Genomic DNA, 21,242 nt, shown 5'->3' on the forward strand with positions numbered 1-21,242 from the left:
TTGGATGAGAAGATAGATATCAATCTCATGTTTGTACAATGATAATAAAGCTGGAGCCAGCTAGCTTAGCTTAGCACAAAGAGTGGGAAACAGCTAACCTGGTTCTGTCCAAAGGTAACAAAACCCACCGAGCGCCTCGAAAACTCAGGTGCGTTTCCACTGCAGGAACGACGGGGGGAACTGGGAACTACATTTACAGAGCTAGGCTAGCTGTTCCCCCCTGTTCCCAGTCTTTGTGCTAAGCTAACGGTCTCCTGGCTTTAGCTTCGTATTTTACGTACAGATATGAGAGTTCTCATCCAACTCTGCAAGAAAATGAATAATTTCCCAAAATCTTGAACTGTTCCTTTTAAGGTGAACCTGCCCCCCATCAGACCCCCGGTCCTCCTCTTCTCTGTACATTGTTGATGGGTCATTTCATTAAACACAAATTAATTTAGGAAAATGCCAGATAAGCTCTGAATGAATGAATGAATGAATGAATGCCTGTCTGAAGTAGATTCATGACATGAAACAAGATCAGGTACTGAAGAGGAGCACTCCCCTTGATAAGGGACTTCATCAAGTCAATTGATTTTGTGCTTCAGAGTAAATTCTCATGTTTCAAAGCAAAGTGAATTTAAGGCCGTCCACTCGCCCAGTTCGTAATCCAGCCTGGACTTTACGGTGAAAGTAGCCTCCTTTCAAACAAACCAAACACATGATACCTCCATGTCCTTATGCCCTTATGTGGACGTGAGTTTTTCTTTGCCGATTGTTTAATTTAGAGGATTTTTAGACCTAGAAAGGTGAAAATATTCAGTATTTCATACAGAAAATGTAATGAATTAAAGACAAATATTAGAGATTTCTTTTTTTTATTCTTTTAATCATCTCGCGGCCCCTCAGATTTATCCTGGGATCCCTTGGGAGGTCCCTGATCCCCAGGTTGGAAACCACTGCCTTAAATGCTGCTGTTTGCTCTGATGTTTAGGATTTAGAGAAGACACAACAGCTGGTAAAAATATAAATAAATAATGACTACAGCTCTGATAACGACATGTTTGCTTCCTAGAAATACAATTAGGCCCACATTACAACAGAAACACATATCTGAAAATGCACCAAACTCCATTCACTTATCAAAGAATTTTAGGAATTTACAATATGTAAATTTAGCAAGGCTATAATTTCATATAACAGTTATTTCTAAAATGTTACTTCCAATGACTTAATACCACTTTATTAGGCCTGAAGCTTTTTTCTTTTCTTTCATAGCAAAATATTAAATCAATTCTTTAGCTGTCCAGAAACAGATGTTTGCTCAATATAAACACTTTACAGACACCTTTCTGCAGGAATAATATAGAAATATTATAGGGACATGGCAGGAAGTGTATTATGTAAGATGAATATCTTATATTCAGGGTCTCTTTTATTCTGCAGCACTTTGAAGTTGAAGATGACAGGAAAATAAATGCATGAAATAAATGATAGAATACATATTGTGCATATTATTGATATAAAAAAAGAACAATATATTACCGTCAGTGCGACCAAAAACTTATCAGATTACAGACTGAAATCAAACCACTCACACCTGCTCCAACTTTTATTCACCATCATAAATATCCAGTTTATTACAAAACAACTTAACAGTCAACATTATAAATAGATTTATAAAACACGCGGAAACATTTTCTCGCGATAAAAGTGACACTTATGCAGAAAAACACACCAAAACAACAACAACAAAACAAACTCACTAAGTCCCCAAAAAACAAGCAAACGTTTGGTTTGATGTGTTTAATAATCAGCTGGACTTTTTCATCCACATATCTAATAAGAATAACTAGTTTTAGACGTTTTGCGCGTCTGGGAAGGAAAAGTCTTGTTATCTTTAAAGAGGGAAACGGTAACTTTTGAGGGAAATTCGCCATTACACGAGGAAATGCCCTAAAATCTGTTAACTTAAACTTGAAAGGCTGAAAACTGATTCAGGAACCGACAGTTTTAAAAGCGTGTGCTTTAACTTTAAGATTTTAATTTTCTCGTGTGACATATTTTATTCTGCTTTGTTTCAAGACACCCATCCTTTCTGGAAAATACCATTTTTTCTGGGAAAAACAAATCCTGATACATACCAAACTCCATTAAAAAAAAGATGGAATTTTCTCACTTTTCGAATTGTGGCAGTTATCGTTTAAGGAGCCTATTCTGCGAAGAAGAACAATCATTTAAAGGCCGAACACGAGCTTATGGCGCGGACGTGTCGGTGTTTTAGGAGTTGTGTCCCTCAGTGAAAGTTTTTGGCTCGGGCTTCACCAGCTCCAGTGGTACATGTGCGCCAGCTGCTGCACTCCTGGGTGCTGCTGCGGCAGCCCGTGGTGCTCCGGGCCGTAGGCGGGGTGCAGCAGCGGGGTGTAGGCACACAGAGGCAGACTCAGACCGGACCTGAGCGTCGCCTCCAGGTCCTGCGCTGTGATCCGGTCGCAGGGCTTCCCGTCCCGCACCAGGACCGGGATGGCCACCCGGCGGGCCGGCAGCAGCTGCAGCGCCTCATGGCTGTGCTCGACCCGTGCCCGTTTCATCTTGTAGCGGTGGTTCTGGAACCAGATCTTCACCTGGTTTGGAGTGAGGCGGATCAGCCCGGCCAGGTGCTCCCTCTCCGGGGCGGACAGGTAGCGCTGCTGCCGGAAGCGGCGCTCCAGCTCGAAGGTCTGCGCCTTGGAGAAGAGCACCCGCCGCTTCCTGCCGCGGCTCTTCTGCGCCGCGTCGGCCGCCGGTTCCGGGGACTCGTCCGTGGAGAGCTCAGGAGATTTGGGCTCGGTACGGGCCTCTAAAGAAAGACCTTGCACTGCGGGGAGACAGGAGAAGTAATCTGATTACTCTCAGTACTTTAATTACACCACAGAAACAGACTGAACTCAGAGAAACTGCCATCACGAGTCATTTCTTCAAGACAACAAAAACTGAAATGATCCATCTGCTTTCCAACATTTTTTACATTTCTGAAGCTACAGGACAAATCATCCCATGTTTCATTCATAACCTACAGTTTGTGTTTCCTCAGAACTCTACTGAAGCTGCCCTGGAAGCCCCGTGTTGAACTCCATTCACAAAAACACGATTTTAAAGTTCAGCATGCTCCCTGCTCGCTGTCCTTGTAAAAAAGGACAAAAACTAAACACCAGCAGCAACTTTGAACTGCACGGAGTTTAACATTATTAACGAGGCAATGATTCAACTATTGACTTTCATTGATTACTGACAAGATGAAAAAGAAGGAAACAAAGAGGCTCCAGGTAGCCGCGGGTTTGTGGGGCTGTCGGGGCAGAAATGAGAATTAAATGATGAAGTAATTTTTATAATTTTACAAGTAAAACTGAAGATGGATTTACTGAATATTTTAAGTAGATTAATAAGATTGAGTAATTATGAATAATACAATAATATGATTTGGTAATTACGCACGAGTGTCGGGTTCAAGAGTCATCAATCGGATAAATATGGATATGAACAGATATATGTAATATAAGTCAAATGATATCAATATTATTATGTCTCCTTACATGAGAAGTGCAGGTTACCGGATCCGCGGCTCCACCTGCCGTAGCTTCCACCGCCGCGCTCGCACAAACTCCGGCCGCTAAATCCCAATTTCTGCGCGTTTTCCGACCCTGAAACTTCCGCGGAGGCCTCTTCGGTGTCGTCCTCCTCGGTCTCCTCCGTCCCTGAGCCGCATCTACCGGTCGGGTTCGGCAGATCCAGGATGTCCCGTACGGAGAAGCCCGTTTTTGTGCTGGTGCCAAAAGACATGACGCGGGGAAAAGGAGAGACAGAAGGACGCATCAAAAGGAAAAAGTTCCAGCTTTGTGTCCGCGATGATTCAGCCGCTGCAGCCCGTTAAAGAGGAGCAGACAGCGGAGGGGCTGGGTCCATGAATGCCGTTAAACGGAGCGGAAGCCCGGAGCTGCACCGGGCCGACCGAGGAGGATTTAACAGCATGAAAAATACATGAGGGAAGACATTAAGAGAGTGTGTGTCCTCCGCCCTTTTTAACGGCTCACACACACAAACGCGGGCCGTTAAAAAGGACGGAGGCGGGTCCCGAGGGTCAAGTGGCTGAGGGTGTGAAAAAACACCCGGGAGCAGCGCAGCGACAGAGATGCTGCAGCTTCAGGGAGGAGGTGAATGTTTCATGATGGAGGATTAGAGAGAGAGAAGCGACTCATTTACATGTATTAGAGTCACTGATCCGCTTCCTGTTTACATGTTTACCAAAGAACCGAAGTCTCCAGTGAGTCGAAGCCGCCTGAAAAACGCGTTCAGCTCACGATGACTTCACATATGTTGCATGACGTGTTATAGAAATAGGCCTGATAATAAAACATTGTTTATTGATTTACTGAACTGGAAACATGTTCACATTTATTATTATTTGCAAAGAGTTAAATTATGCAAAAGTGAATGAATAAATAAATAAATAAAGTAAAATGAAAACTTTAAATAAGATAACATGAGATTAAGTTAAATAAACAATTTGAAACACTGGGGTCTGGAGTCGCCTCCACTTACCTAAATACTTACTTTTACTTTTATGCTCCACATTAAAGGTGCTAATGTCTTTTGAAATAGTCCTTCATACTGCAGGAATTAATGCCGAAGGCTCGAAATATTCATTATTCTGGTGACGTAACATGTGTCAAATTTTAAGAAAATGAGTTGGAAAAATACCAGAAACAGCTTACAAAATAACCACAGGTTCAAAACCCAATTCACTTTAAAATGAATAAATAATTGAATAGCCTCAGTGTCCTCTGCAGCCTTGTGTATTTACCCTTTTAAAAAATGTGTAGAAAGAATCACCTGCGCATACAAGACTGCCTTGAGAAATCACTGCATTTAAGATGATTATCACACCAAAGTCAGAAGAGTGTTTGAGTGTGTTTCAGTGTGTTTCAGTGTTTGTTGTGAGGATTAACTCAAGCAGCAGATGAAGAGTCAAAGTGTTTACACACCAGCTGATGGACTCACACACACACACACACACACACACACACACAGTTCAGATCAGTTCACATCTTTATTTTTGCCCCTAATTAACACTGCTCTTCATTACTCATTTAGTTCTTAATAGATACTTAATTAGTATGATAGGCCTTTTTATTAGTAGTAACACCAAAACGTAGTGTCCGTGTACTTCCGTCACTTTACAATCACGTTCTCTTACTCGTATCTTCGTCTCGCAATCTGCATTTTAACCCACATGAGTGCAACGAAAAGAACCCAAAGCTTCCATTTACAGAAACACAATATCACTTTGGTCCAAAACCATTTAGTATAAACATAGTTAGTTTTTAGGAGAAAAGGTTTATTGTGAGTCCAGTAACTAGGACAGGTCCAGGATTTGTTTAGCCTAGCTTAGCACAAAGACTGGAGGCAGGGGGAAACTGCTAGCTAGAAAAGAATACAGCTTTCAACAACTTCAAAGCTAATTCACATGTTGCATCTTGTTCCTGTAAGTTAATTATCGACCAAACGGTTAATAGAAATAGATGAATCAATAATGAAAGCAACTGTTAGTGTTTGCAACCTTAATATTAGACGCTAGCGTAACATTAGTGCTAGCAGCGATGAATTACATAATTTTCCTGCAACGCCACCATCAGGTTCACATTCGTGGTTTTCAATGAAATGTCTCAACAGCTGTTGGATGGATTGTCATGAAATCTGATACAAGCATTCACGTTCCCCTCAGGATGAAGTGTAAGAACTTTCATGATCCTCTGACTCTTCGTCTAGCGCCATCATCAGGTCAAAAATGTGTTAGCGTTGCTGTGCTAAGTCCAGCCTCGCTGAGTCTTTCACTCATGTGTTTCAGCAAAGTCTTGTGAATGTACGGTTTGTACACATCAGATGTGCAGAAGTCAGCCATAAGCTAGGATCCACAGAACAAAAGCTAAAAGATATTTCATCTATTATCAAGCCCTTATTTTCTTAAGATGTACTATTTTCAGTGAAAGTCAGCTTGTGTCAAGACATTTTCAGTTTCCTGATTCTAGTCCAGTGATCAGCCTCCTTCTGTCTGACCCTAAACAGCTCAAACTGGTCTGAGAAGGACTGGGATGATGTCACTACACCAGACTTTTCCCACTTTTTAAGAAAAAATAATGAGGCTTGAATGCGAAATATGAGAGTCGGTGACAAAAAACATTGTCCTAACCAGACTTCATAAGGATTTTTCTTGTTTTTTGGGACATTTTTTTTTTTACAGCATGGTTCGTAGGTTTGGTTAAGTTGTGGTTTCTACTTTGCTGTGTGTGATGTGTGTGACAATGAGTTGAGCTCTCTCTCTCTCTGTGTGTGTGTGTGTGTGTGTGTGTGTGTGTGTGTGTGTGTTGGATCCTGCTGGGTGGTCGAACTCTGCAAACAAACACACGACGAGCTGACGGCCACAAAGACCGCACAGCCTCCACATTTATCCCATTTATTCCCCCTGAACACTTTATAATGGCCTGCCTCACACACACACACACACACACACACACACACACACATACACACACACACACACACACACACACACACACACACACACACACACACTGCTGGGAATACATGTGAGGCTGCTGGGAGTTGTCATGGTATTCAGACTGCTGCCTTCAATAGACTGTCTTCTATATTCATGACCACACACACACACACACACACACACACACACACACACAAAGCAGTTCCCATTACCAACAGTGAGCAGCTACTCTGAGTTGATTTATCCGAAATTAACTTAAGACAAGAGTCCTTAATTCATTTGTAAAACACAAAATCAAACTGAGATTTACATTTAAATAAAATCTAAATGTAATAGAGTACATTAAAATAAATATAACGTAGAATAAAATGAAAATAATATAAAAAATAGATTTAAGAAAAATAAAATAAGAAAATAAATAGTATTTTATAAAGTTGAAATAAAATGAAAATTATATACAAACAAATATAAATACTAATAAAGATTTAAAACCTAAGTAACAATAAACAATAAAATTAGACTTGATTAATGAAGTAGAATAAAACAAAAAATAATATAAAAATAAACAGAACATTTAATTTAAGTGACCCAGGTTCAGTTGAAGCCTCATATAAACGGAATAATAAAAATAAGTAATAAATGACTTGTAAATTTCCCCGCTGTGGGATGAATAAAGTCTAAGTCTAAAAAAAAAAAAAGTCTAAGTCTAAATAAAAGAAATCCAAATAACATTAAAATGAAAAATCTAATCAAAAGAAAACAGATAAAATAAATTGAAAATAAATTCAATTATTTAAAAAAAAGAAAAAGATATGTATTTATGGGACCCAGGTTCAGTTTTCACCTCATAATGGACATATTAAGTTATGTTTATTATGTTTATAACACTAATGCCCTCTACAAGGGCCAGAGCGTCTCTATCTTCTAAGGCGGCTGAGGTCCTTCAACATCTGCCGGACTATGCTGAGGATGTTCTATGAGTCTGTGGTGGCCAGTGCTATCCTCTCATGCTGTTGCATGCTGGAGGCAGCAGGCTGAGGGTGGCGGACTCCGACAGACTCAACAAACTGATCCGCAAGGCCAGTGACGTTGTGGGGGTGGAGCTGGACTCTCTGACGGTGGTGTCAGAGAGGAGGATGCTGTCCAAGCTGCGGGTCATCTTGGACAATGTCTCACGTCCTCTCCATGACGTACTGGTCGGACACAAGAGCAGCTTCAGTGGGAGACTCATTCCTCCCAAACGTTAAACGTTGTAAATGTATATATTGTTTTATTTTTTATATCTTATATTTGTACATACTTCTCATTTCTAAATGTATGCTACTTTCTGCTCTTGAATGGGAGCACCTGTAACTGTGTAATCCCCCCCCCCCCCCCCCCCCCGGGATCAATAAAGTATTTCTGATTCCGATTCTGATTCTTATAAATCTCAAATTTCAAACGTACATCATAGGTGAATTTTTGACAGCCTCTAAAATGATTTAAACCCTTTAAAAACCTGTTTTCCTGCATTAATAGGAAATGACAAAGTCACACTCACATTACAACCTTTTATCTGACATTTTTATAGGAAAAACATCCCAAAACTCCATCACTGCGGCTTTAAATAGACATTAATGTGTCAAACTGTCAACCTGAACTCTGTTCAACCCTGAGCTCAGACTGCCCCCTGCTGTCACACTGAGGAACTGCAGCTCAGACATGAAGATACGTCAATATAGTTCAATTTTAATAACATCTTTATTAACCTGAAAACCTTTAGAGGAAATCTGTAAAGAAATTATGAGAAAGAAATAAAGGAAAATGTAAAGACAAAACAAAATATGACCAGAATTCTGATGTTTTGTTGTTTTGAGTTTTCTACAATCCTGAAGGTCCACTGACTAAATTAGAAGTGTATTAGGCTAAATGTAGGTATATGAGTTAAAGAGTGATAGAATGTAAAGTTATCATTGTAAAAATGATATTACCTACACATACAGCATCCCACAAACCTTTTCAAAATAAAGAAACTAGACATCAAAACGTCTCTGATTACAATAAATAATAAAATTAGATTAATAATACATAATCAAAATGATCTTTTCTTTCTTTTCTTTTCTGTTAAACCTTATTTTATCAGTCTTTTCTTCTTTAATAATTTCCTAAACGCAATTACAACAACATTGTAATTTGGTACTAATTATAGTGAAAATAGACTTGTTAGTTTAGTTATTTGTGTTGAGTTGAAAAGCAATCAATTAATCAAATTACATGGTTCTTTCAAGGAAACTCCCTTGGAAATCATTTCGTTTTAGAGTTTACAGACGTGTAAAATAAAGTTAATGTAAGTTTAAGTAAAAATATATTCCAGCACATTTAAAAGTGTGTTAAATGGCAGCTGAGCTTTAATTCAATGATCATCTCTCCACTGAGAGGAGAAACATGTAACTCAGGTAATTGTCCAAAAGGAGGCGCCATTGCATTAAAAATAAGCCAAGATGCGTTCAACTGAGAAGTCAGTGTGGGAGTATTTACATGTATTATGAAGTGAACTGAACAAATTAAAGACCCTACTCCTCCAAAAATGACCGTCTGCCCTTAAAGAGGTCAAAGCTAATGGGGCGTTCAGGTGCTCGTCTTCAGCTCGTACATGTTTACGTTGTCTCCTTAGATTGTTGAGAAAGTGTCAATTAGCTGTAACCTGGGACAAATTCAATGATACCCGAGTTTATGATGGATAACTAGCAAACAGCGTAGCATGTTAATGATAAATACTGAATCAAATATTCATGTAACATCCTGATGAACAGAGTTTCTTTGTCATTCTAACTGCAAATAGTTAGAATACAGCTGAATGAAGTAGTTTGTACGCAATGAGAAAACAACATCTACTGAGTTCCTGCCTCCACTTTGACCTGTGAAATAAGGGATTTACCCACATTTCAGGTGCGTTCACTTCCTGTTTTACCTCCAAATAAAATGGTTCAGATAATCTGCATAAATTTGGTTTCTTTCCAACCTGTCTGATATCACCGCGTTCCCACATCTCAATTATTATCAACTCGTGGAGTACGTTATCACAATTGATACTGTTAGCAAACTATTTCAACGATTTATCTATTATGTAGCTATGCTAACTATAACTGTTTATCTATTATGTAGCTATGCTAACTATAACTGTTTATCTATTATGTAGCTATGCTAACTATAACTGTTTGTCAATTATATAGCTATGCTAACTATAACTGTTTGTCTGTTATATAGCTATGTCTATTATGTAGCTATGCTAACTATAACTGTTTGTCTATTATGTAGCTATGCTAACTATAACTGTCTATTATATAGCTATGCTAACTATAACTGTTTATCTATTATGTAGCTATGCTAACTATAACTGTTTATCTATTATGTAGCTATGCTAACTATAACTGTCTATTATATAGCTATGCTAACTATAACTGTTTATCTATTATGTAGCTATGCTAACTATAACTGTTTATCTATTATGTTGCTATGCTAACTATAACTGTTTATTATGTAGTTATGCTAACTATAACTGTTTGTCTATTATATAGCTATGCTAACTATAACTGTTTATCTATTATGTAGCTATGCTAACTATAACTGTTTGTCAATTATATAGCTATGCTAACTATAACTGTCTATTATAAAGCTATGCTAACTATAACTGTTTATCTATTATGTTGCTATGCTAACTATAACTGTTTGTCTATTATGTAGCTATGCTAACTATAACTGGTTATCTATTATGTAGCTATGCTAACTATAACTGTTTATCTATTATGTTGCTATGCTAACTATAACTGTTTATCTATTATGTAGTTATGCTAACTATAACTGTTTGTCTATTATATAGCTATGCTAACTATAACTGTATATCTATTATGTTGCTATGCTAACTATAACTGTTTGTCTATTATATATTTTGTCTATGCTAACTATAACTGTTTGTCTATTATGTAGCTATGCTAACTATAACTGTTTATCTATTATGTAGCTATGCTAACTATAACTGTTTATCTATTATGTAGCTATGCTAACTATAACTGTTTATCTATTATGTAGCTATGCTAACTATAACTGTTTATCTATTATGTAGCTATGCTGACTCTTTCAGTTGTTTATCCATTACCTTTAGCCAACTGCTCCGGCCATTTATTCATGTATACCTGATGTCACTGCTCACACCAACTCTCAACGGGTGGTGTTGTAATCGAGTCGGCTGGCTGTGTTCTCCATATTTAGGGAAAGAAATGCAGCCTTCCTGAGTCAACCCGGGACAGGGTTTCATCAGCCTGTCATGACGTGTTCAGTGTAAACATGTGGACTTCAGGGGAATGAGGATGCAGCTTTAAGCTCACCAAAGAGACCTTCAGGGGTCGTCGTTTTTCTGGGTGCTGACGCCAAATGATCCTCCTGCTCTGCAAACAGGAAACGATGACATGACTTCCATCCGGAGGAGGAGGAGGAGGAGGAGGAGGAGGAGAACCAGCAGGAGGAGGTGAAGAGATGGTTCAGATCTGCAGTCAGGGTGCTGGATGGTGGAGCGGTGAGACGCTGTGGACGGCAGCTGATGGGTGAGTTTAACTTTTACACAAAACAGCTGGAAACGAGTGAATTCATGTGAGGCTGGAAGGAAATGTACTCTCCATCTGGGATGTTCTCTTACAGAAAAGTTGCTTTGTTGGTGCTCACTTGTTTGGAAATGTAAGCTGTTATTTAAGACATCAGCAGCAGGAATTTTTAAAAAAAAGAAGATAGCAGCCATTTATTGCCCTATTACCCAATAATACAACTTCTTTAATTGTATTTATTCGAATTAATTAATGTCTTAAAGTTCTTTTAAAATATCAGCTTCATGGAGAAAAGACTACGTGTTCCCTGTCTGGAGTTTATTCTCCTGTTACAAAGACAGATTTAGTGAAACCTAATTCAATAGAAAATAGTGTCGTTCTAGACTGGACATCAAGTATAATCTACTTAATCTGGGAAAAGCTGTTCACTCGCATGGTTGATTGTAAATTTAGATTTATTCTACTTTCAAAATCAGGAAATAAGTTAGAACAAACTGAAAATTGGACATACGGTTGCATTTGTCTCAGTTAATGTTTTTCTTTACAGAAAATTCAACCGTTGAAATTTAAATCTAGAAGTTCAGACAAATACAAACAAAGAGAAAATGATGTTTTCTGCATGTATGGAAATCAGAGGATTAACACTTTAAATGACAGGAAATGAAAACACGTGGACTCTCTGCTGTGCTGGACTGAGGACATGTTTGTTGTAAATTTATCATGAAAACAAACCTTCAAGTCTCTTAAATGCCTAAATTTCCAAAAACAGAGATAATTTGAGTTGAGTCTGGGCAGAGTCTCCCTGAAGGCCTTTTTATTATAAGGCTTTAATTCAAATACAAGATTGTAACGTGAAGTCACTCCTAAACTGATCAACAGGTCTTTTAATAAGATTTGATGACATGATTTATTGTTTTCTGACACTGCAGGACAATGTCTCTTAATTATAATCAGATCAAACAAACGTTAATAAACCTGAAATTCAGCCTAATGATAATTATCAGCCTTGTATAGTGACATAATAAACAAGAAAATTTACACAGTAAATGTTTTATTAGCATTATTATAATCAAAGGAATTTGTGGACTATTTATTAGTAATTATTATTACACATTAGACAGAGCTTTACTGACACAAACCTTTGGCCTCATGTATTTATACTTTTTATTAAAGCTATATATTTATATCTCATTTGAACTTTTTCTTTGCATAGAAACAAGAAGTTTTATTTCATCGCTCACTGAAAATAAAAACCTGATCTGTCTCTAATCTATCAGTTAATTCTTCTCTCTGTTTTTCTTTTAAATCGATTATTGATCAAGTAAAAACATTTGAGGGAACATCTGTTCTTTTTATCTCAACACGCGTTGCGTCTTCGCGCTCTGGATATTCTTTACATTTTAATAATAATCGATACTGGAGCTGCTTCATATTGAGCCTGAACCCGGTGTGTCGGTCCCGTGTGCAGAGCAGAGCTACGGGGAGGTGAACCAGCTCGGCGGGGTGTTCGTTAACGGCCGGCCGCTGCCGCACGCGGTGCGCCTGCGGATCGTGGAGCTGGCGCAGCTCGGTATGCGGCCCTGCGACATCAGCCGCCAGCTGCGGGTCTCCCACGGCTGCGTGTCCAAGATCCTGACCCGCTACAACGACACCGGCTCCATCCTGCCCGGGGCCATCGGCGGCAGCAAGCCCCGGGTCACCACCCCCGCCGTGGTCAAGAGCATCCGGGACTACAAACAGGACGACCCGGGCATCTTCGCCTGGGAGATCCGGGACCGGCTGCTGTCGGACGCGGTGTGCGACAAGTACAACGTGCCGTCTGTCAGCTCCATCAGCCGGATTCTGAGGCACAAGATCGGGGCTGTTTCACAGCAGAGTCCGTATGAGAGCAGCAAACCTGCGCCGGCTCAGCTCCAGTACGGACAGCTCTACCCGTACTCCTCCTACACCGGGCCCGCAGTGACCCCGACCGGGACCCGGACCGGCAGCGGCCCCTCCGGACACGTCGGCCTGCCGCGGGGCTGGCACAACATCCTGGGCATCCGAGCCTTCATGGACCCGGCAGGTTGGTGGAGACACTGATAAATTATTATTATTATTATTATTATTATTATATAGGCTGCCTTTCCTTATGCTGTAAACTTAATCATGGGTCTGTTGTTGTTGTTGTTGTTGTTGTGTTCAGTGAACTAAATGTTTAAAATAAAGTTAAAGATGCTTCAAATAAAAACAACATTCTTCAGTTTACAGAAATATTACAAGCTGGTAAACATTCAGTATTTTATTCATTCAGTTAATGTTCAATCTATTATATTTATTTATTCATGCAGCCTATATACTTTGATGTTGTGTATATTTGCGTTATATAAACATATTGATTAGCCAACAAAATATCAAAGTATACAAGACAAAACATCAGAGTTGTTTTAATAAAAAAAAAAACGTATGAAGTCATTAAAACTAATTAAGAAATTAACTATACAAATATAACATTTATGGCAAATCCAGAAGAATCACACGAGATACTAAAAACATTATTATTAATAATCTCATTTAATTGATTTTATGTTACATTTTTATTTCCTCTTTGTTGTTTTTTAATTTCCTGGCATTTGAATTTTCATATTCAAGAAAGAGAGTAAAAAACAAAACAAATGATAATGTTTTCACACAGTGTGGAGGAAGTATTCAGCAGAAGTACTAACACCACACTGTAAAAAAATACTGCATTGAAAAGCAGCATAATCAGGAGAGCGTGCTTAAAAGTAAAAAAGCATAAAGTTTGATTGGATGACGTCCGACAGCTTCACTGACAGTTTAAAGGAGCATCTTTGTTGTTGAAAGTCAGAACGACAGAATCCATCAACAACTACTTAAACTTAAAAGTTTAGTTTTTGTTACTGAGCGAAAAGCTTTTAAGGAACAAAAATAAATAAAAATGTTGACTGTGACCGAGAAGATATGAAGAAAAAGAAATTCAAGAAACATCTGTTTATATTTCAACTGCGGTTCCAGCTGCAGAGAAAAGATCCTGTTTCAGCAAAACATTTAGTTTTGTGTCTGAAAACATTTTAATCATTTCCTGTTTCTTTCAGAGTAAAACATTTTCTGACAGACAGATAATTCATTAATGGAGCTGAAGATATTTGAAGACTGAATCTGGTTCCTTCTTAAATTCACACATCTCTTAAGGTGGACTTGTTTGTTCTACAGCTGCAGATATGAGCCAAGCATGATGTTAAATGAACGTTTTCCTTCCAGCACTCTCTGGATCTGATGGACACGCAGCCAGAGTGGAGGACTGGACCAGTATGACCAGTATGAGACCGTTTCCCTCTGGAATCAATGGAGCGGAGAAAACCAACAACGAGCCAGACCTCAAGTACCCTCAGCAGGTAAATAAAATGAAGTCAGAGGAGTTCTTCACCCCTTTGTGTTTCCAGTTCTACAAAATACATAATTAATTCCGTTAAGTTCATAATTGATATTATTGATATTTAATTGGACGATAAAACAGGGACTAATAACAGACTTTGAAAATAAATAAATTCATCAGTGAATTTGTCAAATTAAGTACAGATTGATTATTAAACTGGTAAATAAGAAGTAGAATTTAGAGGTCAATACAGTTAAAAGAGAAAACAACAAATGTGTTTTTAAAAAGGAAAATTAAAAGCAGGATTTTGATTCACCAGCTGGTATTTTTCCATTTTCCAGCTCTGTTTATATTTGTGGCACACTGAGGTTTTAATGTAACCAGAGCTCTGATTGGCTGTCGCCGAGGCCCACTTCCTGTTTTCCAGCTCATTTAGGAGTCAACTACAAACAGCTGCAGACTGCCAGCAGCACTGATGTGTTTCTGAAGAGTGTTTGTAGTTTTAACCAATGGTTGCTATGGTTACCGGCAGTTTAATATACCTTGAGCTCTGATTCAGAGAGGTGGTTTAACTGCTGACCAATCAGCCAATCAGAGCCAAGTGTTTCCAGTAGCCATTGTATTATTTGTGAGTTCCTCACAAATGCTGTGTTCTTGTACACACACACACACATATATATATATATATATATATATATATATATATATATATATATATATATGTTTGTGAGGACCAATTTAAAAGTAGTGATTTTTAGAAGTGGGGGCATTTTTGGAAATGAGAGCAATTTTGCAAAGTAGTTATATTTTTAGTACATATTCCTAATATGTCCTGCAAGTTAGGACGTTATTGTCAAGTGAGGACATTTTTAGAAATGTGGATTTTTGGGGATTTAAAGACATTTTTGGAAAGTGGGGACATTTTGTGAGACTCAAAATTTCTTGGAATTCAGAGACATTTTTGGTCAATTTGGAAAAGCGTCGATATTTTGGGAAAATGTTGATATTTGTAAATAGTGAGGACAGTTTAGGAATGTGTTAGTTATACGTTTTTGGGTTTGAGGACATTTTGTGAAAAGTGAGGTTATTTTTACTTTTGGGGGGTTAAGACTTGGTTTTAGGGTTAATGTTCGGATAAGGTTCAAGTTAAGGTTAGAATCCGGGACTAGGAGATGTGTTATAACCGTGTCAGTGTTTCTGAGCCGTTCTGTTTGGCCAGGGGACATGTGGACGTCCTGAATTGATTTCTGTCTTCTCTCTCGTCCTCAGTCTTCGTCCAGTCTGCCTGGTTATGTCTCAGCTTGTGCGTATTCTCCACCGAACCAGTACGGCATGTACGGGGGTCCGGCAGCCAACTATATGAGCACTGGACACCACTGGCAGCCCCAGTCCTCCACTCTCGCTCCCAGTCTCGCTCCCAGTTTGACTCAGAGTCCGGCTCATCCCGTCCCTGCAGCACTGGAGGCTGCAGATTTGCACACAGCAACGACTTTCAAACTTCCACAAAGAGGCGGTGAGACGCATTTAAACACTTCCAAACTGATTTTAAACAGCAGATGTGACCCAGATGTTGTGCTTCCATATTAATGGCCTGATAGACGGCATCTTTTTCACACCAAATATACAGAGATTGTGTATTTCTTTCCCCCAAATTCACAGTTTTTCTTCCAGCCCGCTGTTGATATTCAGTTGTATTTCGGTCTTTTGGAGGACGCTGACTTTGCGGCCTGACTGAAAATGAAAAATCTTAGAAACTGTCATCTGCAAAGCCGCAGCGCGTCCATCCTGTGCTTTAAGCTATAAACACACATCTGAGGGGCTTCATTTTCTGCTAAATGCTGCGTTTCTCTGCTCGACGACCGCTGCTGTTTGTGTTTTTAAGAAACAGGGCCGGTCGTGTTGAGATGAAAAAGGTCCCAAATTACACAGAAGAAGCAGCTCCTGCTTTTAATAACACAAACGCACATTTTGTTTCAGAAGCTTTAGAAAATTCACCTGCATCCACATGTTGAATATGTTACACTGATTTAATGTTAATGCTTTATGTTCTTTCACTCAAGTCATCTAAATCATCACATTTCAGTTTGTACAGACGTGGCGTGATTTTAACAGGGACAGTTGAAAATAATGATCACAGATCTGATCTCCAACCAGCAGCTTCGAGCCTCATCACATAAACACTCAGCAGGCAGAAGGAGTTCTTCATGAGGCTCAACGAGCAGATGACCATCACCTGAGTTTGTAGATATAAATATCACATCTGCACACATTTTATACTACATTTCCCTGCTCATTTAAATGGACTAATGATAATAATAATAATAATAATAATAAAAGCAACGTGGGCAATATAACTCAAAAATGGTAATCAAGCAAATACACAACGACGCAGCCATTTATCCCAGTTCACACATGAAAACCAACAAGCCTACATTAGCTTAATTCCTCCCGTTAGTTTGATAAAAACTACAGCGAGCCTTTTTAAACATGAAACTTTATATTTGTGAGGCGTTTAAAAGATTTCCGTCTTCAGTGGGAACCAATGGGAAGTCAGAAAGTATAACTTTTCTGTCAAATAAGTGCTAATTTCCTGTGAGTTGATCACAGTAGGATGGATTATCAGCTTGTTGATGGGTGTTTAGATGAAATACTAAATGTGTATTATATGTCATTTGCTGATATTTAAAAGTCTTGTAGATGTGGACGTGTTTGATTAAGCTGTAACGCTCCTGATGTGACTGTTTCCTCTGCAGAGGACAGGAAACCTCAGAGTCATCACGCCGCTCACAGATTGTCTTCGGGCTCGTGACGATGCCGAGGAAGAGATGATGTGACGCTGAAAGACACGAAGCAGGTTTTATCTCCGAGGAGAGTCGTGATGAAGTGACTTTTACTGCTGAAGACCTGACTGCTGCAACTCATCCATGATCAACTGCTTTCAGGACTTTAATTAGAGATTTATTATGTTTCCCAGACGTGAGAAATACACCAAATACACCCAGAAATTCAAAGTAAAAGAGAACAAACTTGTCTGTTTTTCTCTCCCTTTTCCACCTAAAAGAAATCATTTGTTACAACAAACAGTTTTAATTCTACATTTTAGGAAGTTTGTTCGTTTTCTTGCTGAGAGTTAGATGAGAACATCGATGCCACTTCATGTTAAACGTGAAGCTACAGCTAGCAGCCGGTTAGCTTAGCTTAGCATAACGACGAGACACAGAACTCCCGGTCAGAAAGCAAACAAGTGTGTTTGTATCTGTCGAACTGTTTGCTTGAAGCTCCGTCTTTTTCCATCTTTTTGTTTAAATTGCATTGGATTTGTATCGTCTTGTGAAATATATCGACACAGCTGTAAATATATTTTTCTATAAATGTTCTTAATAAAGACATGCAATAGAACACGTGCTGTATGTCAGAAGCGTTCAGTTTTCCAGATGTTGGAGAATGAGAACGACAGATGGTCCGATACATAATAATATATTATTACATTTTTTATTTTTATTTTGATAGGATCCTGTCTGTTTCCACGACATACACAGTTAACAGCTCAGATACCGACACACGCTGAAAGTAACCCCCGGTTTTGTAGAGTCGTCCAACATCAACGTTGTTTCTGGCGACAGCGTGGACATCTGTAATAAATCTGTTTTGTTGTTAGTTTTCTTTTTTAAGTGTAACGTTTGTGTTTCAGCAGAAATTCAGTCAAACACCAACTAAACCTCGAAAACTAAACCTCCACTTTTGGACTCACGATCTGTTGCCTCTGCAGGTCAGCAGGAGCTTCCTGCAGCTCAAAGAAGAAGCTGTAAGATGATCCATCAGCAAACAGAGGGCGTCCATTAATGCCTGAACCATCGGAGTCGCGCTGAGACGCAGACTGACAGAACAAACATCAGGTCTTTGTTCCAAACGGCCTCTTTAGGAAGCGTTGGAGTCATTTAGGAAGCCGGTTAAGTCCTTCTTCTCCTCCTTTCTGTGATCTGCTTTGTGTCGCTCAGTGAGTCGGCAGCTTTCTGTCCCAGGGAAGGACATTAAAGGACGAGTCCCGTCTCATTCCCATCACTAATAATGACCAAGTTAATTGCTGAGATCAGCCGTCAGACAGATCACCAGAGTGTCTGTAAACATATCTGGAAAAGAAAAAAGGTGAATTTTGTACTTGGACTGCAACTTTAACCACACAAAACCTCACTCTCGTGTTCTCGGGTGTTTGGCAGCTGTTAAGATGATGTTTTGCTTTCACCTTTCTGCTTAGTTGTTGTCTCCTGGTTTATCTCTGTCAGATCAAACGCGTCGTAGATCAGCTCATCGCCCCCACACAGCGACCAGGCTGAGCGTCGGTTTCAGAGTCAAGGCGGCGTCACGGAGAGGGAAGCATGGCTGAGCGTGACATCGCAAACGGAGCACTCAGCTGTGAACACGCCAGACGTCGTTCACATGAACACAGTTACAGTAACTGCATCGTAGACCAAACTTCTGTCACTTTCGTGAACATTTAAGAAAATATTTCATCTCGGAGTTTCCAAAGAGCAGTGGTGGAAAGTAATTCAAAGTACTTTACTTGAATGTGTTTATGCAGCTTGATACTTCTACTTCACTCCACCTCAGAGGCAAATATTGTACTTCATTACAAGTATTTGACAGCTTTACTTACTTTTCAGATTTTACAAACAAAACAAATACTTTTACTTTTGATACTTACTACTTTCACTGAAGTGAAACTTGTGGTTGGGTATTTCCATATGTGGTATCACTACTTTTACTTGAATACATCTTCTAAAGAAGAAACACAGAAGAAACAAATTGAACCATTGTGAAGCTGTACATAAACATCCACCTGACAAAGTAAAAACTGAGATTCATAATTACAGAATCAGTCAGTCTTCCACAGACATCATCTCACACCGTCAACACGCCTCACAGATTCGTGACTGAACGCCGTGCGGTTTCATCTGAACGCTCGGCTGCAGTCAGCGTAACGTGGCATTTGCACAAAGCCCGTCTCCGGCTAATTACTGCAAAACAACGACTCTGCTTTGTGTTGCAACCCGGTGAACGTCAGGTGTCAGTTACAGCAGCTTACCTCGCCAGACGGCCGGTTCATTCCTCTTCAGAACAACTTTTACTTCAATGTCGCTTCTTTTTATACGTGATTTTATTTTTTCTCTTATGTGAGGAAATAAAAGCTCCTGTTTGGCTCATTTCATGGTTTCGTGTCTCCACAATACTCCGTTTCTATAAACGTAGTCACCAGTTTATTAGGAACACCGATATCTGTTATCTAGCCTACCCTAATAGATATAAATGGGGTGGACAAAATAATAGAAACAGCTGACAATGTAATACAACACAATCAAAGAGCAGCCCCCAAAGGGATCCAACATTAAAAGCTTCATGAAGGAGGATTTATTACACGACCTGTTATATTAGACTGTATTAGTTTTAGCTAGTGTAGCTAATAAACTATTAAATGGTTTTGTCAAACACATTTTATAGTTTGTGTACACTGACTACCTTTTCTACCCAGGGGGGTGATGGGTAATTATAATGTAGCTGGCCACACGTCCCAAATCAAGCAAACTGAACATCCTCTTGATTACCGTTTCCTGATTTCTTCTCCGTTTTCTTTACGTTGAGGTTCGTGACGCTGCTTCCTAGAGGACGCTTACGTTATTCCCTCGATCCACGCGAGTATTAAAAAAAACACACACATTGGAACATGCCTGAACAACGTAAAATGTTGTCATGCTTCAGTATATATCATTTTAGAGATCATTTTAATTGAAGGGCCGCAGAATGAAGATAACGTTACAAAACCAAAAGACCCGTAAAGCGTTCCTCCTTCTTAAAGAGACACGTGATGTTCGTCTGATAACTTTCTCTGCGCTCAAAGACAATGAGTTTGCAAAATCACGAACACAACCGGCTCAGTGGGCCAGATCAGAGATGGTTCCCACAGATCTCACCCCGACACCGCCCTGCTGAAACGACCCAGTGTCTTTTGCCGTCTGATAGCATCTCTAATGAACAGCTGCTCGTGCTGCAGGGCGCCGACAGACGGACGTAACAAAGCCGAGAGGGAGGAGGGAACGGGTTCGCGTTGTATGGGCAATCACGAATGCCATCTTAACTATTTGACTGTCTTCAATGTTGCCGCACGCCCTGCTGACATGCCAGCTTCGACCTCAACGCTTTCCTCTCATCAGCCCGTCTTTGTGCTATTGTGAATGTTTTGCGTTGTTGCTGATGGCGGCTGATGATTGAGTAGCTCGATGCAGATCTCCATCAGAGGTCTGTCTGGTGTCATGAAATGTCGTGAGGCATAAAGAACATGATGGTTTTCAAATAATAAGATCAGTGCAGGGAAAGTGAGAAAAATATGTTTCTGCGGCAGAAGGCCAAGAGAGAGCAGCGCCTCGATCACTCGTTACAAACTGAGCGTCACGGTTGTACCGAGTGAGCTGGACACGGAGCTGAGCTGTGGGTCAGTCGATTGTGGCGCTGCAGCAAAACAAAGAAAGTCTCCCGGTCAGAAAAGATGGAGGGTAGTTTATCTTTCAGTTTTGCTCGAGGGAGTGTGGTCTATATTTTTGGGAGAGCAGGAAACGGGACGAAAATATTGTGGCACTCAAGTTGGCGCCCGGTGGCTGTAATCTGTATCTTTTTATTCAAAAATAGTTTTGTTGTTTGCCATAAATCTATTATTTTGTGATACTGAGGGGGGGGTTGCAGTGTTTCTCTAAGTCAGAGTGGAAAGAAAATATTGTTTTTTTAT

General features: G+C 39.6%; 2 protein-coding genes and 1 long non-coding RNA gene across 4 annotated transcripts; 2 read left to right on the forward strand and 1 right to left on the reverse strand.

Annotated features, from left to right (window-relative positions):
* Positions 1 to 2,300: 2,300 nt before the first annotated feature.
* On the reverse strand, positions 2,301 to 3,798 carry nkx2.2b (NK2 homeobox 2b). Its single transcript, XM_070926311.1, has 2 exons — positions 3,552 to 3,798; positions 2,301 to 2,836 (listed from the first exon to the last, which is right to left on the reverse strand). Exons 1-2 carry the CDS (start codon positions 3,796 to 3,798, stop codon positions 2,301 to 2,303), a joined length of 783 nt encoding a protein of 260 aa, XP_070782412.1.
* A 7,241-nt stretch (positions 3,799 to 11,039) lies between these two features.
* Positions 11,040 to 18,124, forward strand: pax1b (paired box 1b). Of its 2 annotated transcripts, none has more exons than XM_070925539.1 (5): positions 11,040 to 11,094; positions 12,565 to 13,156; positions 14,353 to 14,486; positions 15,737 to 15,980; positions 17,221 to 18,124. In XM_070925539.1, the coding sequence occupies exons 2-5, from the start codon at positions 12,664 to 12,666 to the stop codon at positions 17,274 to 17,276; spliced, it is 927 nt and encodes a 308-aa protein (XP_070781640.1). In that variant the 5' UTR covers positions 11,040 to 11,094; positions 12,565 to 12,663; the 3' UTR covers positions 17,277 to 18,124. The 2 variants fall into 2 exon arrangements, with proteins under 2 accessions (XP_070781640.1, XP_070781639.1); XM_070925538.1 differs by having other exon boundaries at positions 11,053 to 11,094; positions 12,560 to 13,156.
* A 154-nt stretch (positions 18,125 to 18,278) lies between these two features.
* On the forward strand, positions 18,279 to 19,668 carry LOC139302557 (uncharacterized). The gene is made up of 2 exons (XR_011598908.1): positions 18,279 to 18,613; positions 18,751 to 19,668. It is a non-coding gene; the product is annotated as an uncharacterized lncRNA (long non-coding RNA).
* The last annotated feature ends 1,574 nt before the right edge of the window (positions 19,669 to 21,242 follow it).

Source organism: Enoplosus armatus, chromosome 19, assembly GCF_043641665.1.
Source record: "Enoplosus armatus isolate fEnoArm2 chromosome 19, fEnoArm2.hap1, whole genome shotgun sequence".
Classification (NCBI taxonomy): domain Eukaryota; kingdom Metazoa; phylum Chordata; class Actinopteri; order Centrarchiformes; family Enoplosidae; genus Enoplosus; species Enoplosus armatus.